Genomic DNA, 21,883 nt, shown 5'->3' with positions numbered 1-21,883 from the left:
TTTTTGTCTGGATATATGCCCCAAAGTAGGGCTTCCCTGGTGGCTTAGATGGTAAAGAGTCTGCCTGCAGTATGGGAGACCCAGGTTCAATCCCTGGATTGGGAAGATCCCCTGGAGAAGGAAATGGCAACCTACTCCAGTATTCTTGTCGGGAAAATCCCATGGATGGAGGAGCCTGGTCAGCTACAGTCTATGGGGTCGCAAAGTGTCAGACACAACTGAGCAACTTCTCTTTCTCTTTCTATACCCAGAAGTAGCATTGCTGGATCATGTGGTAATTCTATTTTCAGTTTTCTGAGGAACTTCTGTACTATTTTCCATAGTGACTGCACCAACTTGTATTCCCATATGGTAGTTCTATTTTTATTTTTTAAAGGAATCTCCATATTGTTCTCCATAGTGGTTGTACCAATTTACATTCCCACCAACAGTGTAAAAGAGTTCCCTTTTTGCTGCACCTTCTCAAGCATTTATTGTTTGTAGACTTTTGTTGATGGCCATTCTGATGGTATAAGATGATACCTCATTGTAGTTTTGATTTTCATTTCTCTGATAGTGATGTTGAACATCTTTTCATGTGCTTTTTGGCCATCTGTATGTCTTCTTTGGGGAAATCTCCGTGTTATTTCTTATCTTCTTGGTAATAGCCATTCTGACAGGTATAAGGTAACTTACACTTTGAATGTATATTTTGCTCATGTATGATTTTCTAACATCATGTACCAGTCATTTGAAAAAAAACACTGGTCCACTGAATTGCATGGCCCTTCGAAATGCTGACATATTTCATAATTTGTGGATCCAGTTTTCAAAGTTTTTAATTTTTGTTTGTAAACTTGAATTTTGTCATTGGCTGCATATACTATCAATTGTTTCCTTGAGTGGCAGATTGCATTCTTTTTCAAGAAAATATCTGCTAAAATTCCAAATCTGCATAGCCATAGTTTATCCATTGTTCTTTCAGGGCAGAAAATGGTGTTTCCTGAAATAAGTTCGGCCCACAGCTCAATCACTCAAATGTTTTTCCTGGAGACATCAGTGCTACTTCAGCCAAAGTGCTTTCTGCCTACTTCACATTTCATTACAGAGAATATTTTTAAAAGTGTACTCAAGGGTCAAGATTTAATACTAATAAATCTACTTATTTAGGTATATATTGCTGAGACTAGAATATCTATGATGTGAATTATTTACTTATTTAAGACTCACAGTAACATTAACAAAGTAGATATCATTATTCCTATTTTACAAATAAGGAAATTGAAGCTCAAAAGATGTTAAATAATTTTCTAGATCACTTAAGGACCAGGATTTAAAGATGAAAATCCAGATCTTCCTGGTTTTAAGCTTGTTCTATTGCCACTGCACCAAATCATTTTCATTCTATTGAACTATTTGGGCTTAGATAGCAGCTACTAAGACTTAATGAGTACTTACTGTATCCTAAAATCAGTTCTCAGATCTTTAAATGTGTTAACTCATTTAATCCTGCCACCCGGGTCCATGTTAGCCATATTTAGACAGGAGGAAACAGAGACAGAGAGGTTATTTAGGTTTTAAGGACACAGAGCTAATAATTTTAGCTAGGATTTTAACCCAAGAAGACTGACTTCAAAACCATTTTGCTGGGGATAGGGTAAAAAAAAAATAATAATAAACCATTTAGCTAAAACATCCCCTAATTAAAAGCACTAAAGAGAAAAACCTAAAATTACACACACACACACACACACACATACATATATGTGTGTGTGTGTGACTGGCATACTGGTAATTGTTTTCTGAATAAAAGAGCTACTTAAACACATGAAACAAACACTTTTGCCTGTATGCATATAAAATATCATGTGATCACAAGGTTTTGGTTTATTAGTTTCGTTTTCTCACAGAGAAGCAAAAACATGTGTGGAAAAACCTTCTGAAGTGTGTGGAAATTTTAGGCAAGAAGTGAATTCACATAAGTCACTAAGAATAGAGTCCTAAAAAGGAGCCTAGTTCAGTTTATGTTTCAGATTTTCAAGATCAGGATGTGGTGGCCGAGTCTGCAGATGGGAAAATGATGTGGTCGATGTCATACTGAGCATATGACAGACACCCATTGAAGAGCACACCTGTTCCTGGCAAAGACCAGGGCACTGGAAGAGTCATGGGTTTAACAATAGTACCATTTCCTTTAGCATTTACCACCACAAGAATTAGTCATCTTGGGGTATATTTCCTTTATCTAAAAATAATGGCTATGGTATTATTATGGTACTTAATCCAATAGAATGGGTTTATATGTTAACCCCCAAGACAAAAAAAGCTCTTTTTCCTAAGTGGAACTCCGTTTCTCTAGTCACTGGGAGACTCTTCATATTGAAAGAAAGGTTATTCATTTTTAGCCATGAAAAAGCACAAAAATGCAAATAACACTCCCCCAACTTGGCCATCCCATATGTGCTCAAGAAACTGCCTCCCCCTGGCTCATGGGGCTCCTCCCTTACCCCCTCCCCCTCGCGTACCGAAGACCCTGCTGTGAACTGTGACTCTGCTTCCGTGACACACTTCTGTCTTTTCTCAGTCTCCCTTCCCAAGTCCTGACTGCACCTTCTTGCCTTTCCCAGGTCAGAGCAGGCCAGAGACTCTCTGCAAGAAGAGAAGGGACTTTAGGGGCAGGAAAACCCACCCTCAGGAGGCAACAGCATCTACCAGCAAGACGAGAAGGCATGCTCTGTAACTAAAGACTCCAAACATTTCAGCTGCCTCTCCTCCTCTTTCTCCTCCACTTTTGCTCTCTTCCCCCTAAGGGTTTCAGTCTACTTATCACACACAGAAGCTCCCTGGTGAGAAGGATGAGAAAGGAAGAAGCAACCAGCTCCTCCTCTCCACAGGAGAGGCTTATCAACTCCTTCACGCCCACCACAGACAGTCAGTTCCAAACCTAATACGGGTTTCTCCTTCCTAAGGTTTCCCACTTCCCATATAGGCTGTATTTTCCAACCCTAGAATTCCACTCTCTGCCCACATGGACTCCACCTACAGCTTGGAACTGCACCAGTCTGCTCTTCCATTTAGACCTGTCAGGAACCTCTGAGGACGTTTCCCCTGGAAGTATTGCTACACCTAGTGGTTCTGATCTGTACTTCTCATAACATAGACTCTGCCTTCATTCTGCTTAAATAAACTTTTCTGTGCTAGCCTAGGAACCTAACCACATTTCTATCTCCTCATTATTTCTAGCTACTCAATATATTTTCAACATAGAGTGTGTCCTAAGAACTATTTTATTATTGGACCAGATAAAACCCTACTTTTACACAGGAGACAAATACATTGATCCAACTTTAGTGCGTTACTGGGGGTAAGTTGAAATCCCCAGCCCAAGAATTATAACACAAGTCAAGCCTTGCCCCATCAGAAGGTTGGCAGATGACCTGTTCCCTCAGAAAGCAGTGTGTGTGTGTATGCGTGTGTGTGTGCACGCACATGAGTGTGCACACTCGTGCTCAGTCATGTCCATCTCTTATGATCCCATGGACTGTAGCCCACCAGGCTCCTCTATCCATGGGATTTCCCAGGCAAGAATGCTGGAGTGGGTTGCCATTTCCTTCTCCAGGGGATCTTCCTGACCCAGGGATTGAACCCATGTCTCCTGCATTGGCAGGCAGATTCCTGTTTTTATTTTTAGATATCTAAGGCCCCAGAGGGGTGATATGGCTTCCTAAATCCACATGGCAGTGACAACCAAGCCAGGAACTGGAAGCTGGTTCTTCGGATGTTCAGTCTGGCGTGATTTCCACTGTAGAACTTCCTTGTTGTTGTTTTGTCGCTCAGTCATGTCCAACTCTTTGTAACACTATGGACTGTAGCCCACCAGGCTCCTTCTGTCCATAGGATTTCCCAGGCAAGAATACTGGAGTGGGTTGCCATTTCATTCTCCAAGAGGCAGGCGGCTTCTTTACTGCTGAGCCACCAGGGAAGCCCCCCAGAAAGCAGAGAGTAGTTCCCCAAACTTCCCACTACTAAGCCAAGAACAGAGCATCTGTGAGAAGTGGAAGCTCCAGCACTCTACTAGGAAAGATACTGAGAAAAAGTTCTGAGTCCCCTGAGAGGGAACAGGAAAAGAGTCTCAGAGAAGGGGAGGTTGATTTGTTCCTGGCGTCTGTCCCAACTTTGATAAAGAAGTCACCTCAAGCACAGCCACACAGAACAGGTGTGGAGTGGCCCTGAGAGTCCCTCACATCAGGGCAGCCCTGCTGTGCCAAAGAGGATGGCAGAAGGCAAAACCGACTAGGACAGCACCTGGGGTACGTTGGCCATGAGGAGGTGCTCTGAAGCGGAAGTTGGGGGTTGCAGCTAGGCAGAAATTTCTCCTTTACACCTGCAGAGTAGAACCAAACCAGAGATTCTTGTTAAGATTTCAATAGTTCTTCTCATTCTCCTCCACGAATTTCTCTTTCCCTTCCTATCTCGTCACTGACCTCAACCACTCCACTTCTCCCAGCAGTCTCTCTTCCCAGTTAGAACTTAACAACTTTGTACCCACCATTCCCCAGCCTCTGGCCAGTTCCCTACCATCCTCTTCAAAGTTCCTGTTCTCTCTCTAATCTCCATTCTCTGTCCTCCTCATATTAACAACTCTGAGTCTCATTCAAAAGGTATCAGCTTCTCTTTAATTGCTTAATTGTCTTAATGGTCTTACTCCCAAAAAAGATGTCTTGGACTTCAGTAGTTCTTGTTGTTATTGTTTAGTTGCTAAGTCATGTCCAACTCTTTTATGACCCCATGGATTATAGCCCACCAGGCTCCTTTGTCCATGGGATTTCCCAAGCAAGAATACTGGAGTGGGTTGCCTTTTCCTTCTCCAGGGGATCTTCCCAACCCAGGGATTGAACCCACATCTCCTACATTGACAAGTGGATTCTTTACCACTGAGCCACTTGGGAAACCTTCAGTAGCTCTTGCCACTTAGCGAAAGTACTGACAATTTCAGTGAACTGAAATGTAATGGATCTCTAAGATCTGTTGTAAGGAAACAAGATGCTGAATGATGTTTAAGGTGTGCTACCATTTATGTGGGGGAAATACACACACACACATATACACACACAGAGTTCTAAATACATATGTTATATCTGGGAAGTATGGAAGAAGCTTTTAATATATACCGTTTGGTGTCCTTTTAAAAATACTTTATTTGCTCCATGGCTGATTCATATCAATGTATGGCAAAAACCACTACAATATTGTAAAGTAATTAGCCTCCAACTGATATAAATAAATGAAAAAAAAACTAAAAAAAAAATAAAATTTTTTTTTTTTGCTTAGCTGTGTGGGGTCTTAGTTGCATCACATGGCATCTTTGATCTTTGTTGCAGCATGTGGAATCTTAAAGTTGTGGGTTGTAGGATCTAGTTCCCTGGTGAGGGATAGAACCCAGGCCCCTGCATTGGGAGCAGAGTCAGCCACTAGACCACCAGGGAAGTTCCTCCCTTTCATGACTTTTGCAATTGATGTTATAGAAATGAATTACCTTTTGTACAAAAGAGAGTTTATCTTTAAAAATAAAAGGGTGTATGAGAAAAGTTATTTGATATTCAATTATAAACAAGATTATTTTTTAAAATGCTTATTACATAAGCATTTTATTATTAACAGTGGTTAGCTTTCAAAGATATCATATGAAAAATTTTTTCCTTCCTCTCCCTTTTCAGTTATTTGAGGTTTCTGTTTTATAATGGATATGTTTTACTTGTCTATGAAAACTAATAAAGTAGAAAATAAAATGAGCACTGTGAGGGCAGGGAGTGAACGGAAAATGTCTGTACTTTGCTGTGAACCTCCATTCACTCTAAAAAAAAAGTCTTTTAAAAATGTTTGGAATATTTCCATATATAAAAGACAAAATTATAGAAATTCAAGCAATGGGGAAAGCCAGGGAAAACTATTTACAGAAATATCCCATACACCTTTCCATGTACATCTTCCTAATAGCTGCCCAGTTTGAAGCTAGAGATGTTTTCTATTATTTATCCACTCAGTACTCTATACTGAGTGCCTCATTTGTTATTATAAATATACACCAACAAGGCACAGCTTTGTATATGTCCAAGCATCCTCAAACCTCCGAGAGACCCAAGACCTGAGCGCCTCCTCCTCAGCATAGTCTCAGTTCAGAGTCACCTAGAGCATTCCTTCCCAAGTTGCTAATATACAAATACCATCAGCCCACTGCCCTGATGGGGACAAGTTCCAATTTCAGGAACAATGCCTCCTCCCCTCAAATGCACCTTGATGAAAGCACCTTGACCAAGAAATCAAGGATTTCAGCAGATCTCCTTTTTTAAAATATTTCTTTTGGCTGTGCCAGGTCTTAGTTGCAGCACATGGAATCTTTGATCTTCACTGTGGCGTGTGGGATGTAGTTCCCTGACCAGGGGTTGAACCTAGGCCCCTGAATTGGGAACATGGAGTCTTAGCCACTGGGCCACCAGGGAAATCCCAACAGATCCCCATCTCAGTCTTATTAAATAACTTGTCACTCCCAGAACTAGGGCAACTCTTATAGTTTCTCCATGCCTTCAGCTATGGGATTGCCATCTACCTCCTACTTGCTTTCTCCTACATCATTCCTTCTTTATCTGTTCAGGCATTTGATCATTCATATTCCATGCATTTTTTTTTTACCTTATCTCCAGTTAGGAGATAGCTCCTACCTCCCCAAGTAGAGATTGCCAAAGTTCTAGTTTCAAGAATGCCAAGGTTGATTCAGAGTTTCAAGTTAGAGTATCATACATACTTTAGTAGGAAACCTATTTTAAACAGTGCTACCACAGTAATGAGTTATGGCCAAAAACCTTGAGTAAGATCTTTTAAGTGAAAGTCACTCAGTCGTGTCCAACTTTTTGTAACCCCATGAACTGGTACCTACCAGGCTCCTCTGTCCATGGAATTCTCCAGGCAAGAATAGTGGAGTGGGTAGCCGTTCCCTTCTCCAGGTGATCTTCCCAATCCAGGGATAGAACCCAGGTCTCCCGCACTGCAGGTGGATTCTTTACTGTCTGAGCCACCATGGAAGGCCAAGAACACTGGAGTGGGTAGTCTATCCCTTCTCCAGGGGATCTTCCCAACCCAGGGATTGAACTAGCATCTCCTGCATTACAGGCAGATTCTTTACTAACTGAGCTACCAGGGAAGCCCAGATTTGTTAGGTTTCCTTTTATTCATACTTATTTCTTTTTGTTGGTGCTGGGTCTTCGTTGCTGCACGGGCTTTTCTCTAGGTGCAGAGAGCAGGGGCTACTCTTCTTTGCTGTGCACAGGCTTCTCATTGCAGTGGCTTCTCTTGTTGTGGAGCACAAGCTCTAGGGCTTGCGGGCTTCCGTGGTTGTGGCACATGGGCTCAGCTCCTGTATACACCCCTTCCAGCCTCTGTCACACGCCCCTCCAGCTTCTCTGACTCCAAGCGTGTGTGTGTGTGTAACTCTGTGCAAGAGGTACCAGCTTCCATTGTGGTAGATCTTCTCTATCCATTCATCTGTCATTGGACATCGAGGTTGCTTCCATGTCTTAGCTACTGTGAATAGTGCTCTTGTGAACATTGGGGTACTTGTGTCATTTTGAATTGTGGTTTTCTCAGGGTATATGCCCAGCAGCTTGGCACTCTGTGATGACCTTGATGTATGGCAGGAGGTGGGGTGGAAGGGAGGTTCAAGAGGTAGGGGATATACATACACACATACAGAGCTATATATGTTTTGCTGTAGAAGAAACCAACACAACATTGTAAAGCAACTATGTTCCAATTTAAAAAAAAAATAATGTACCAGCTTCTCCTTCGGGATACTCCCATCATCCCAGTTGGAGGCTTAAAGGTGTGAGAGACTGACAGTGATTCCAGTCCACCTTCCTAGGTTCCAACTCGCCTCACAGCTTCCAGCTTATTCTTATTCCTCCTATTTCATGTTGGTTTCCTTTCCCTTCCCAACTGCCTCCCTGAAGCCTTCAGTCTCCAGCATCAACAGCCTCATGTAGATTTTTAAAATTAGCTCCCACAACTGGGTGAGGCCAAATCTCTACAATAAATCTAGACTGTATATAATGTATCATATACAGATGATGTTTAATATGCAAATTATATCTCATAGTCAAAGACTGTTTGTGTGTATGTAAAAAGTCTAGTCGTTCTGTTTCCCTGACCGACCAACACAGAGAACCCCAAAATCCTGCCCAGCCAAGATGAGTAGAAGGAACTTCTAGTGGCCTCCATCCACAAGAGGCCGAAATTGCCATAACTCTTGGGTGGAAAAAACTGAGATAACCATCAATAGATGAGAAGAGAGGAAATCAGAAGCAGAGGACAGAAACAGTGGTGATGCTGTACCATCGAGGGTCTCACTACTCAGGGACCCTTCAGCTTAATAGCCCCCAGTCTCTACACACATCCCTAAGTGGACATGGACGAGAGGAGAGTATTCTAAAGCAGTGGACAATTTGTTCAGGCTGCAGCTGGGTATCAGATGAAGCAGTCGACATGAAGTCCTTGTAAAATTTGCTGAGAGAAGATGTTCAGCTTCACTTTAATCAGAGAAATATAAATTGGAACTAAAAAGTGATTCCATTTTCCCCTTACAAGAATGGTCACAGATAGCTATAAAAAATGTAATTGAACAAACCGTCTGACTGGGCAATTTTATTCTTACTTATTTATCAGAGTGATATCTTCACATGTGTGTGAAATGATGTATGTATGAGGATATCCACTGCAGCATTTTTTTATTATAGCAAGAGATTGGAAATTGCCCAAGTGTTCCCCAGTAAGGAATTGGATATATAAATATGGTTCATCAATATAACAGAGCATAATGCATCTATTTAAAAGAATGAAACTATTATATGTGTACTGATGCAAAACTGTCTTCAAGATATATTGTTAAGTGAAAAAGAGGGCTTATATAATGTGTGTACAGTATGTGTGTGTGTGTGTGTGTGTGTGTGTGTTAAATGCTAGAACATCTCTGGAAGAATTCACATGAAACTGGGAATTTTAGTTACCTCCAGAGAAAAGAGTTAGGTGCCTAGGGAATTGTTTACACTTTTGTACAGTATCTCTATATAACCTCTTCCTCCCCCTAGAACTTAATTTTTAAAATTCTTACAGCTTTGTTCCAAACACCACTTTTTAAGGAATGGCCCTTGACCTTTTTCTCATGGCAAGAATGGGCTGAAGAACACAAGTGACAATTATACCTAAGATTAAGCAAGCTCACACCCAGATTTCCCCTGTAAAAGTAATTCTGCCTAGAAGATATTATGAACATGTATTGTTGTTATTGTTCAGTCACTCAGTTGTGTCCTACTCTTTGCGACGCCATGGACTGCAGCACACCAGGCTTCTGTCCTTCATCATCTCCCAGAGTTTGCTCAAACTCATGTCCATCAAGTCAGTGATGCCATCCAACCACCTCATCCTCTGTCGTCCCCTTCTCCTCCTGCCCTCAATCTTTTCCAGCATCAGGGTCTTTTCCAATGAGTCAGTTCTTTGCATCAAGTGGCCAAATTGTTGGAGCTTCAGCGTCAGCATCAGTCCTTCCAATTCAGGACTGATTTCCTTTAGGACTGACTGGTTTGATCTCCTTGAAGTCCAAGGGACTCAAAATTTCTCCAACACCACAGTTCAAAAGCATCAATTCTTTGGTGCTGAACCTTCTTTATGGTCCAACTCTCACATCCATACATGACTACTGGAAAAACCATAGCTTTGACTATATGTATAGGTAAGAAAAATACATAGACCCAGGAGGGGTGCTAAAGAAGGAGATATGCCAGAGAATAAGAGCTTTAGTGTGATGAGGGCATGATCAGTTTCAGGGATGGCATAGTGGCCTAGGGAGGAAGAGTGTTAGGAAGTAGGAAGATCTTTCTGTGCAGAAACTAGTGGAGTTAATAGAAGAATAGTTGGTGTGTATTTGGGAGGATTGAGGCAGAGATTTATAATAATCAAATCCTCATAACAGAAGGAGTTTGAGTTCACCACCAAGATAATGAGGCAAAACTCCAAATATTAGTCATTATGTACATGGAATACATCAAGAAAGAGAAGTTCTTTTTGTTTTGTTTTTAGTATCTATTTATTTGGCTGTGCCTGGTCTTAGTTGCAGCATGCAAGATCTTTGATCTTCATTGTGACATGTGCAACCTTTGTCGTGGCATGTGGGATCTAGTTCCCTGACCAGAGATCAAACCTGGGCTGCCTGCATTTGGATCACGGAGTCTTAGCCACTGAACAACCAGAGAAGTCCCTTGTTTTGTTTTTCAAGTATTTCCTATGTAGCCAAGAGAAGTGGCAGGATCAGGCCTGAAACTTAGGTGACTCTTTCTGTCTGTGTGTATTAGTCACTCAGTCATGTCCAACTCTTTGTGACCCCATTGACCATAGCCTACCAGACTCCTCTGTCCATGGGATTCTTTAGGCAAGAATACTGGAGTGGGTAGCCATTCCCTTCTCCAGGTATCGTCTCAACCCCAGGGATCGAACCTGGGTCTCCTGCATTGCAGGTGGATTCTTTACCATCTGAGCCACCAGGGAAGCCCCAGGACAAGAAATACTCTACAAGCTAGTGAATTCCTGATGCTATTAATAATATCCAGCTACACAGGTAGAGATATGAAAGGCACGCCTCTTGGTATACAACTTTGACAGGCCCTCCAAAACCCCTTTAAAATCCTGATGGTGGGTAACTGGGTGCATGAGCACTGAGATACCAATTTCCCATTGTACTCAACCCAGTAACCAGATGAAATATCCTAGTCATGAATGGCATTTTACAAACATACATCTGAAATTTTATTTGAAGCTCTTGAAAATGGAGTAAATTCTCTTTACAAGCTGAAAAGTCTGTTCTTTTTAGCTGTTTAATAAGTTGTTTCATTTTGCAGTTGATAAGTAATTTGTTTTAGATGTCAGAAATAATGATCTCATACTTGCTCACAATTTTTATATGTTTATTTCCAATATTTAAGAGTGCTTTTGTAAATGCTTTGGTTGCCAGACAAACACAACTATTTTGTTCTCAAATGTTTGTCCTCTGTGATAAAAGTGGAGTGTTATTACCTAATTATTACTTATTTTTTCCTAATTTTGGAGGTATGAAGTCAAAAAGTCACACTATTGGCTTATAGCTGGTTTCTACACTTGGTAATTTTTAAATTTGTTATCATTCTATAAAATGTATATGCTAAACTGAAACATATGGGAATCTAGTTTGTTGGTGTATTAGTCAGGGCTCTCCAGAGAAACACAATAAATAGAGACAGATAGAGACACAGAAAGGATTTCCTCATATTTTAAGGAATTTCTTCATATGATTGCAGGGGCTGGAAAGTCCTCAATCTTTAGAGCAACCTGACAAGCTGAAAAATCCAGCAAAAACTGGATATCTTGAGTCCAAAAGTCATCTGGAGGCAGAATTCCTTCTTCACAGGTAGACCTCACTCTTTTCTTTTAAGGCTCTCAACTGATTGGATGAGGCCCACCCACATTATGGAGAATAATCTGCTTCACTCAAAGTCTGCTTATTTAAATGATAATTACATCTGAAAAGTACTTTTCTAGCAGCATCTGAACTGGTATTTGGCCAAGTAACTAGGCACCATAGCCTAGCCCAATTGATGCATAAAATTAACCATCACTAGATTTTGAATGGTTGCATGTGACTCATATTCTAAATTAATAATCATTTAAGCAAGATAGCTTTCAAGTGAGCAGTCAGATGTAGCAGTCCCAAGCTGGTAGGGTTGACTCTACAGTCATTATGGGTCCAATCCCATTAGAGTTTGTTGTTCCACTATCCTTAATACATAGTTTCTGCCTCATGTCCCATGATGACTGCTTTAGCCTCAACTATCACAGTTTCATTAAAATTTGCAGAAAGAGGGGAACAAGAAGAGCATCTACTTAACTTTAAAGATACTTTGGGGAAGTTTCACATCTATTTTACACATGGTATAGAATTTAATTACATAACCATAGTTAGTTACACTGGAGGCTGAGAAATATTTTGGTATTTATTTACCAGGGTAAAATTCAGGGAATCGGAATTTTGAAATTCATGGGAGAAAAAAAGAATGGGATAGATACTGGGAAGAGATCTACCAGGTACACATTACTACACTGAACAACTGAAAGGATGCTATTTTTATTATGGCCTCCACCATAAATTATTCAGGCTACCAATATGTGAATGTGAATTAGTGAGTATCACATAAAAGTAGACTTAGCCTATGTATGTTTGATAGGGCTATGCTAATCAAGAGTTACCCATCATATCATAGTCTGTGCCATGAGTCTTTCTTAATTTCTACTACTCAATGTGAAGGTAAGTGACAACCCCATGAAAGTAGACATTGCATTTATGGTTGGGTGCAATGCACAGCTGAAGGTGGGCCATTCATATTCTACTCTATTCCATAGATCTTTCTGGACTCCATATGCTCAGTGTGGAGGTAAGAGATGGCCTCGTAAAGAAGACTTACTCTACATTCAATTGTGAACACTGCACACCCAGAGGATGCCATTCACATCACAGTCCATGCCAGGTTTCTTCCTGGATTCCTGATATGCTGAAAATGGAGGTAAGTATTCATAGATGCACTGCACAACTCAACTGGTGTAATTTACATTTCAGTATATACCATGTACCTTTCTGGACTCCTCATGTGGTCAGTGTGGCATTAGTAATGATCTCATGAAAATAAATGTGGGTGTGCTCCACATCTTAAGGGATTCTCTTCATATTACAGTCTATGCCGTGAGTCTTTCTGGATTCTTCATATGCTCAAACATATGTTTCATATGTTAATATGAGGAAGTGTTGCCATATGTGGTTAGATTGTGCCGTGTACATTGAGTGCACCGCAAAAACAAGTGATGCCAGTCGTATGCTAGTCTTTGCCGTAAGTCTTTCTAATCTCCTCATATGCTCAATATGGAGGTCAGTGATGGCCACATGAAAGCAAATTTATCCTTGTACATTTGGGTACACTGTGCAACTGAGGAACTACCATTTACTGTCTGGTAAATTCCATACCTGTTTCTAGATTTCTCATATGCTAATGTGGAAGTAAGTGATGATCATTGTGAGTTTAGACTTATCTCACTTATAGTTGGATATACTGTACTATTCAAGAACTGACAACTACATCCTAGTTTATGTCACAGATCATTCTGTGATCATATAGTTCATATAGTCAATGTGGAGGTTATTGATGGCCTTATGAAATTAGACTTACTGCATATATTATTGAGTACACTGCACAACTTAAGCAGTGCCATTCACACAATGAGTTCTGAACCCATACACTTAATGTGGGGGTAAATGCCACATCCAAATAGATTTATTCTGTCTAAATTTTGGTGCACTACAAAACTTAAAGATGTCAGCCAGATTCTAATTTGTGACATAGATCTTTCTCTACTTTCATATGCTCAATGAATGAGTAGGTGATTCCCACAGTAAGACTTCCCTGGTGGCTCAGACAATAAAAGTGTCTGCCTACAATGCGGGAGACCTGGGTTCGATCCCTGGGTCAGGAAGATCCCCCTGGAGAAGGAAATGGCAACCCAGTCCAGTACTCTTGCCTGGAAAATCCCATGGACCGATGGAGAAGCATGGTGGTCTACAGTCCATGGTGTCACCAAGAGTCGGACATGACTGAGCAACTTCACTTTCACTTTCCCACAGTAAAGAAGGATTATGCAAAATGCAAATCAAAACCACAGTGAGATATCACCTTACGCCTGTTAGAGTGGCTGTTACCAAAAAGACAAGAAAAATAAATAGGATTGGCAAAGATGTGAAGAAAAGCAAAGCCTTGTACACTTGGTGGGAATATAAATTGATGCAGCCACTAATTTTCTTTGAAAATTAAAAATATAACTACCATATGATCCAGCAATTCCACTTCTGGGTATTTGTCTAAAGTGCTTCTGGGTACTAATTTAAAAAGATACATCCACCCATATGATCATTGCAGCATTTTTTACAGTAGCTAAAATATGGAAACTATCTAAATGTCCATCACTGGACAAATGAATAAAGAAAATGTGGTATATGTATACAATGGAATATTGTTGAGCCATAAAAAAGAATGAAGTCTTGCCACTTGTGATCATGTGGATAGACCTTAAGGGCGTTGTGCTAGGTGAAATAAATAAGACAGGAAAAGGTAAGTACAATATGATCTCACTTGTATATAGACTTTTAAAAATTAATTAAGTAATTTCATGAGTATAGATTGATAGAGGCATAGATGTAGAGAAAAAACTTATGGATACCAAGGAGGTAAGGGAGGATGAAATGAATTGGAAAGTTGGGATAGACATATATACACTACTGATACTCTGTATAAAATAGATAACTACTGTATAGCACAGGGAATTCTACTCACTGCTCTGAGTTGAAAGTCCAAAATGGGAAGAAATGGGAAGAAAGTCCAAAAAATAGGGGATATATGTATATACATAGCTGATTTACTTTTCTGTATGGCAGAAGCTAACACAACATTATAAAGCAACTATATTCCAATAAAGCTTTTTTAAAATTCAAAAAAGGTGTATGTATGCTTATGGCTGATTGATGATGTTGTATGACATAAACCAATACAACATAGTAAATTAATTATCTTCCAATTAAAAATTTTTAAATAGTCAAAAAATTGAATAAATACTACGTCAAAGAAGATAAATTGTTGTCAGATAAGCACATAAACAGATGGTCAACATCATTAGTTCAAGGAAATGCAAATTAAAATTATAATGAGCTTGTACTAAATACTTGTTAGAATGTCCAAAATTAAAATGGCTGACCATACCAAGTTTTGGTGAGGATGTGGAGCAACTCGAGCTTTCATACATTTCTAGTGGAGCTGTAAAATGGTATAGTCATTTCAGAGGACATTTTTACATTTTATCAAAGAGTTAAACATATACCAGCCATATGATCCAACTATTCCACTCCTAAATATTGCCTAATGAAAGAGGAATAAATGCATATATCCACACAAATACTTGTATACAGATGTCATACTTTACAGTTATACTTGTAATAACCAAAAACTAGAAATATCCTTGTGTGCATGCTTAGTCGCTCAGCCATATCCAACTCTTTGCAACCCTGTGGACTGTAGCCCGTGAGGCTCTTCTGTTCATGGGATTTTCCAGGCAAGAATACTGGAGCGGGTAGCCATTCCCTCCTCAAGGGAATCTTCCTGACTCGGGGATCAAACTGGGGTCTCCTGCATTGCAGGTGGATTCCTAACTGTCTGAGCCACCAGGAAAGCCCAATGTCCTGAATGTCTGTAAACAAGTAAATGAATTAAAAGACTGTGATGTATCAGTAAAGAATAGGGAATGCACTAGTGATACACACAACATGGATGAATCTCAAAGTAATTTTCTATGTTAAAAAAAGCAAAACAGAAATGAGTACATACTGCCTGATTCCATTTGCACAAAACTTTACACTATATACATTAATCAATAGTAACAAAAATGCATCAGTAATTGCCTGGAGAAATGAGATGGAGGGTTCAGGAGAGAGAGATGACAAAGGGGGAGTAAAATGTTCATTATCTTGATTGTGGTAATGAATTCATGAGTGTGTACATATGTCAAAACACATCAAACTATATACTTTAAATACGTGAACTTCATTATATGTCAGTGATAGCTTCATGATACTATTAAAAATAATATAAAAATCTTCTGCAGTAAATTAGCTTGTTGTATTCCAAAAGATGTTCAGTTACAGTTGATGCTTTGGCATCAGTGCAAAAGATTCAGAAGCAATTAACAGAATGAGAGACATGGTCAAAGAACAGCTGCCTTGTGGCTTAAAAGAATGTAAAAATAACTTCAACCAACTGAGAAAAGAGGAAGCAATTTTAGAAACAAATGCTAATCATTCCTCATTTTATAAATTATTTCTAAATATATTTTGTTAGTAACCTGTTTTATTCCTTAAGTTGAAGCTTTTTTAAATTGAAAATTTAGAAGATACATAAACACACACACCCATTTCAAGGAAGAAAGAGATTGCAATCACTGTGACCAGTTAATCTCAAATGATATGGCATAGTTTGTAATGTAAATTAGAGCTGAGAGAAGGCAAATGTTCTTCTAAGCTAATAAAACAAAATGTTACTTCCCAATAAATAAAAGTCCAGTGTATATTAGAGAGAAAACTGGATTTCTCTTATAGGCCTTTGTCTTTTGTCTCTTACAGACAGACATTGGGAAGAAAATTAATTTTTGTGACAGCAGGATGTGTTTGATTTTAAATTTTCTAGGAGATCAGCCAGAGCTCGTTATTCTTCATGTTCCCCTTCTCTAGGACCTCTTTCCCCTAACAGAGACTACCAGAGTCTAAGCATATCTGCCTTAGCAGTGGTAACTAGAAAGAAAAGAAAGGCATACTGAAAATAGAAGTACTTAAAGCTACAAAATCTGCAAAGCTGCAGAACAGGCTAATGGGTGCTATGATGTAGTTATTTCTACTGGGGAATCTGGCAAATGCTTAGGGGAAGGCCTCATCTCCTGCCCTACCCTTTACACCAAAGGAAAAGAATGAAAAGAGAGGGAGTTCCATGGTGGTCTAGTGGTTAAGACTCAGCACTCCCAATACAGGAGGCCTGGGTTTGATCCCTGTCAGGGAACTAGATCCCACATGCTGCAGCTAAGACCTGGCACAGCCAGATAAATAAATGAATAAAAATAAATATTTTTAAAACAGAATAAAGAGAGAGAAATGGTTTGGAAAGCATATTAGTCCGAGTCAAATCAGGAAAGAAAACATCTACAAAGAAAGTTTGCCATATAAAGAATTACTAATAAAAAGTGACATCAGCAAGAGAGTGGAATAGGAGATCTCAGCCCTCATGTCAACACAGGCATCATGGAAATCCCAGAAAAAGAAAAGAAAGAGAAAGGGGCAGAAAGTTTACTAAAAGAAATAATGACTGAAAACTTCCCAAATCTGGGGAGAAAAATGAACATCCAGATTCATGAAATCCAAAGACTTCAAACAGGTTGAACCTAAAGAGGTCTATACTGCTACACATGGTCATTACAGGCATACCTTGTTTTAATTTACTTTGCTTCATTGTACTTTACAGACATTGCTGTTATTTTTTTAAGACAAATTGAAGATTTATGACAACCTTGCATAGAGCATGTCTACCAGTGCATTTTCCAAAAGCATTTGCTCATTTCGTGTCTCAGTGTCACATTCTGATCATTGTAACAATATTTCAGACTGTGTTACTATTTGTTATGGTGATCTCTGATCAGTGATCTTTTTTCTTAATTTTTATTTATTTATTGAACTATACCAGGTCTTAGTTGCAGCATGTGAGATCTTCAATCTTCATGGCAGCACGCAGGATCCTTTCATGGCATATGAACTCTTAGTTGCAGCATGTGGGATCTAGTTCCCTGACCAGGGATCAAACCCCTGCTCCCTGCAGTGGAAGGAGAGTCATAACCACTGGACCACTGGGGAATTCTCACAACATTTTTTAAAATTGAAGTATAGCTGATTTACAATGTTGTGTTAGTTTCTGGTGTACAGCAAAGTGATTCAGATAGATATGTCGGTGTGTGTGTGTGTATTCTTTTTCATGTTCTTTTCTATTATGATTTGTTGTAAGATATTGAATATAGTTCCTTGTACTAAACAGTAGTACCTTGTTGTTTAGCTTATATACAGTAGTTTGTATCTGCTAATCCTAGACTTTTTTGTTTTTAAATTAATTTATTTATTTTAATTGGAGGCTAATTACTTTACAATATTGTGGTGGTTTTTGCCATACATTGACATGAATCAGCCACAGGTGTACATGTGTCTCCCACCCTGAACCCCCTCCCACCTCCCGCCCCATTCCATCCCTCTGGGTTGTCCCAGTGCACTGGCTTTGGGTGTCCTGTTTCATGCATCAAACTTGGACTGGTGATCTGTTTCACATATGGTAATATACATGTTTCAATGCTATTCTCTCAAATCATCCCACCCTTTCCTTCTCCCACAGAGTCCAAAAGTCTGTTCTTTATATCTGTGTCTCTTTTGCTTTCTCACATATAGGGTTGTCGTTACCATCTTTCTAAATTCCATATACATGTGTTAATAAACTATATTGGTGCTTTTCTTTCTGACTTACTTCACTCTATATAATAGGCTCCAGTTTCATCCACCTCATTAGAACTGATTTAAATATGTTCTTTTTAATAGCTGAGTAATATTCCATTGTATGTATGTACCAGAACTTTCTTATCCATTTGTCTAAACTTTTAATTTATCCCTCCCCATTTTCCCCTTTGGTAACCATAAGTTTGTTTACTGTCTATGAATCTGTTTCTGCTCTGCAAACAAGTTCATTTGTATCGTGTTTTAGATTTTACATATGACATTACATGTAACTAATATCATATGTAAATAATATGTTCATTAGGTTCGATCCCTGGGTCAGGAAAACCCCCTGGAGAAGGAAATGGCAACCAACTCCAGTATTCTTGTCTGGAAAATCCCATGGACAGAGGATCCTGGAAGACTGCAGTCTATGGGGTCTCAAAGAGTCAGACACGACTCAGTGACTGAACAACAACAGCAATATCATATGGTATTTGTTTTTCTGACTTACTTCACTTAGTATGACAATCTCTAGGTCCATCCCTGTTGCTGTAAATGAAATTGTTTCATTCTTTTTATGGCTTTGTAGTATTCCAGTGTGTGTGTGTGTGTGTGTGTGTGTGTGTGTGTGTGTGTAAACTACATTTTCTTTATCCGTTCATCTGTCAGTGGACATTTAGGTTGCTTCTGTGTCTTGGCTATTGTAGATAGTACTAGGGTGCATGTATCTTTTTGAATTAGAGTTTGCTCCAGATATATGCCCAGGAGTGGGACTACTAGATCATATGGCAACCATATTTTTAGTTTTTTAAGGAAACTTCTTACTCTTTTCCATAGTAGCTGCATCAACAGTGTAGGAGGGTTCCCTTTTCTCTACACCCTCTCCCACATTTGTTATTTGTAGACTTTTTAAGGGTGACTATTCTAAATGGTGTGAGATGGTACCTAATTGTAGTTTTGATTTGCATTTCTCTAATAACTAGCAATGCTGAGCATCTTTTCATGTGCCTAGTGGATATCTGTATGGCATCTCTGGAGAAATGTCTATTTAGATCTTCTGCCCGTTTTTTTGATTGTTTTTTTTTATTTTGAGTCATATGAGTTGTTTGTATGTTTTGAAAATTGAGGCCTTATTGGTAGCATCATTTGCAAATATTTTCTCCCAGTCCATAGATTGCCTTTTCTTTTTCTTTTTTTTTGTACATGTTACATTCCTGTGTCTTTAATCTTATAATGGAGAAAAATGTAAATGTTTTCTTACTAGATAGAAGGGCTTCTCTCATCTTTGAGGTACCAACCATCAAAAACATAACTTTGCATGCACACTAGAAATGAAGTGTAGCATGGAGTAATTTGAGAATTCAGTTACATACATTTTGGTTTTCAAATATCACAAATCATGTCAATATCAACAAACATACATAGCTAGTAACTGTACATGGCTAAACATCACCTCTTCATCTTGTGATCCATACTAACATATCAACTTTCTATCTATTTTAACTATGAATCACTATCTATAATACTTCTCCCTAAGAGGAACTTCAGAAAACAGGATTTATGAAATACTTTCTAGTATGCATTTCCTGATATTTATTTAGATTTGATTTTTTATAAATACTTTCCTACATTTTCTGTATGTCATTCCACATCTTTCTTATATAAATAAGTCTTTTGTCTCCTGAATTGTATGTTCAGGACAAACCTCTTCCATGTCTTACTTCATTACCAGGGTTTCCCTCCAGGACATGCTCTCTGATGTCCAGTGAGGTGAGAGAGCTGATTAAAGCCTTTGCAGGTTTCCTTACATTTATGAGATTTCCTTCAGTATGAATTATCTGATGGTAAGTAAGACCAATGTGCTGGGTTAAAGTCTTTGTCACAATCCTTACATGTATAAGGCTTCTCTTCAGTATGAATTCGCTCGTGTTTAGTAAGAGTTGCATAGTGACTGAAAGCTTTTCCACATTCTTTTAAGGTTTCTCTCCAGTGTGAATTCTCTGATGGCGAGTAAGACCTGTGTGGTGCCTAAAGCCTTTGCCACAATCCTTACATTTATAAGGCTTCTCTCCAGTATGAATTCACTGGTGTTGAGTAAGAGTAGAGCGTTGACTAAAGTCTTTTCCACATTTTTGACATTTATAAGGTTTCTCTCCAGTGTGAATTCTCTGATGGCAAGTAAGACCTGAGTGCCGGCTAAAGCCTTTGCCACAATCCTTACATTTATAAGGCTTCTCTCCAGTATGAACTCTCTGATGGTACATACAGCCTGAGCCCTGGCTAATGTCTTTGCCACAATCCTTACATTTATAAGGCTTCTTTCCAGTATGAATTTGCTGGTGTTTAGTAAGATTTGAGTATTGACTAAAGGCTTTTCCACATTCTTTACATTTATAAAGTTTCTCTCCAGTATGAATTAACTGATGTTGAGTAAAGCCATAGCGCTGTCTAAAGGCTTTGCCACAATCCTTACATTTATAAGGTTTCACTCCAGTATGAATTCGCTGGTGTTGAGTAAGATTTGAGTATTGACTAAAGGCTTTTCCACATTCTTTACATTTATAAGGTTTCTCTCCAGTATGAATTAACTGATGTTGAGTAAAGCCATAGCGCTGGCTAAAGGCTTTGCCACAATCCTTACGTTTATAAGGTTTCACTCCAGTATGAATTTGCTGGTGTTGAGTAAGATTTGAGTTTTTATTGAAGGCTTTCCCACATTCTTTACATTTATAAGGTCTCTCTCCAGTATGAATTCGCTGGTGTTGAGTAAGACCATTGCGCCGGCTAAAGGCTTTGCCACAATCCTTACATTTATAAGGTTTCTCTCCAGTATGAATTCGCTGGTGTCGAGTAAGACTTGAGTTCTGATTAAAGGCTTTGCCACACTTTGCACATTTATAAGGTTTCTCCCCAATGTGAATTTGCTGATGTTGACTAAGAGTTGAGAAATAGATAAACACTTTGCCACATTCCCTACATTTATAAGGTTTCCTGCCAGTATGGATTTGCCAATGTTGACTAAGATTTGAACTCTGATGAAAGGCTTTGGCACATACTGTACACTTGAAAGGTTTGCTTCCTGAACGTGTCTTCCTGTGTTTACTTATATTAGATGAGTTACTGAAGACTTTCCCACATTTATTACACTTGTAATGTTTCTGTGGATTCTGAATTCTCTGCTGTTTAATCAGATTTGAAGACTGATTAGAAACTTTACCATATTCACTACAATTGTAAGTTTTCTCTCCACTATGGATACTCTTATTTAGAGAAAGATCTGATGCTTGATAAAAGATATTCTTACATTTACTACTTTTAGAATCCTTGTGTGAAGACTGAGCTCCCTGATGTTCCATAAAGTTTGAGTCTTGTTCAAAGTTATGCCCAGTTTCATTGCATGAATAGACCTTCACTCCATCATAAATAATTGTGTAATTATTGGAGCTGGAGGTCTTACTTAAGGTCTGACTCATTTTATTACACATGGAAAGTTCTTCCCTATTAACCATATCATGGGATGTATTGAACAATGCTGGTTGGATTACATCTCTTCCATTATCATCAACATTATGCATCTTGGAATGGAGAGAGAATACCTGTTTCTGGAAGAATAATGACTTCCTAATCACAAATTCCTCAAATTGATTATATTGTGAGTTTTCCCCATCATTTTTAGATGTCTGGGTTTCAGACATGTTTAAATATTTGTTTAATCGAAGC

The 21,883-nt window shown here is 39.0% G+C and overlaps 1 protein-coding gene across 1 annotated transcript; it reads right to left on the bottom strand.

The window, feature by feature from the left end:
• Positions 1 to 19,987: 19,987 nt before the first annotated feature.
• LOC133052125 (zinc finger protein OZF-like) lies at positions 19,988 to 21,636 on the bottom strand. The gene is given in 2 exon segments (XM_061136897.1): positions 19,988 to 20,139; positions 20,142 to 21,636. Coding segments are annotated over 2 exon segments (1,647 nt in total).
• Between the last annotated feature and the right edge of the window lie 247 nt (positions 21,637 to 21,883).

The sequence above is a fragment of the Dama dama genome, chromosome X (assembly GCF_033118175.1).
Source record: "Dama dama isolate Ldn47 chromosome X, ASM3311817v1, whole genome shotgun sequence".
Taxonomy (NCBI): domain Eukaryota; kingdom Metazoa; phylum Chordata; class Mammalia; order Artiodactyla; family Cervidae; genus Dama; species Dama dama.
The sequence above is the reverse complement of the archived record's forward strand: the minus strand, read 5'-3'. Positions and strand labels throughout refer to the sequence as shown.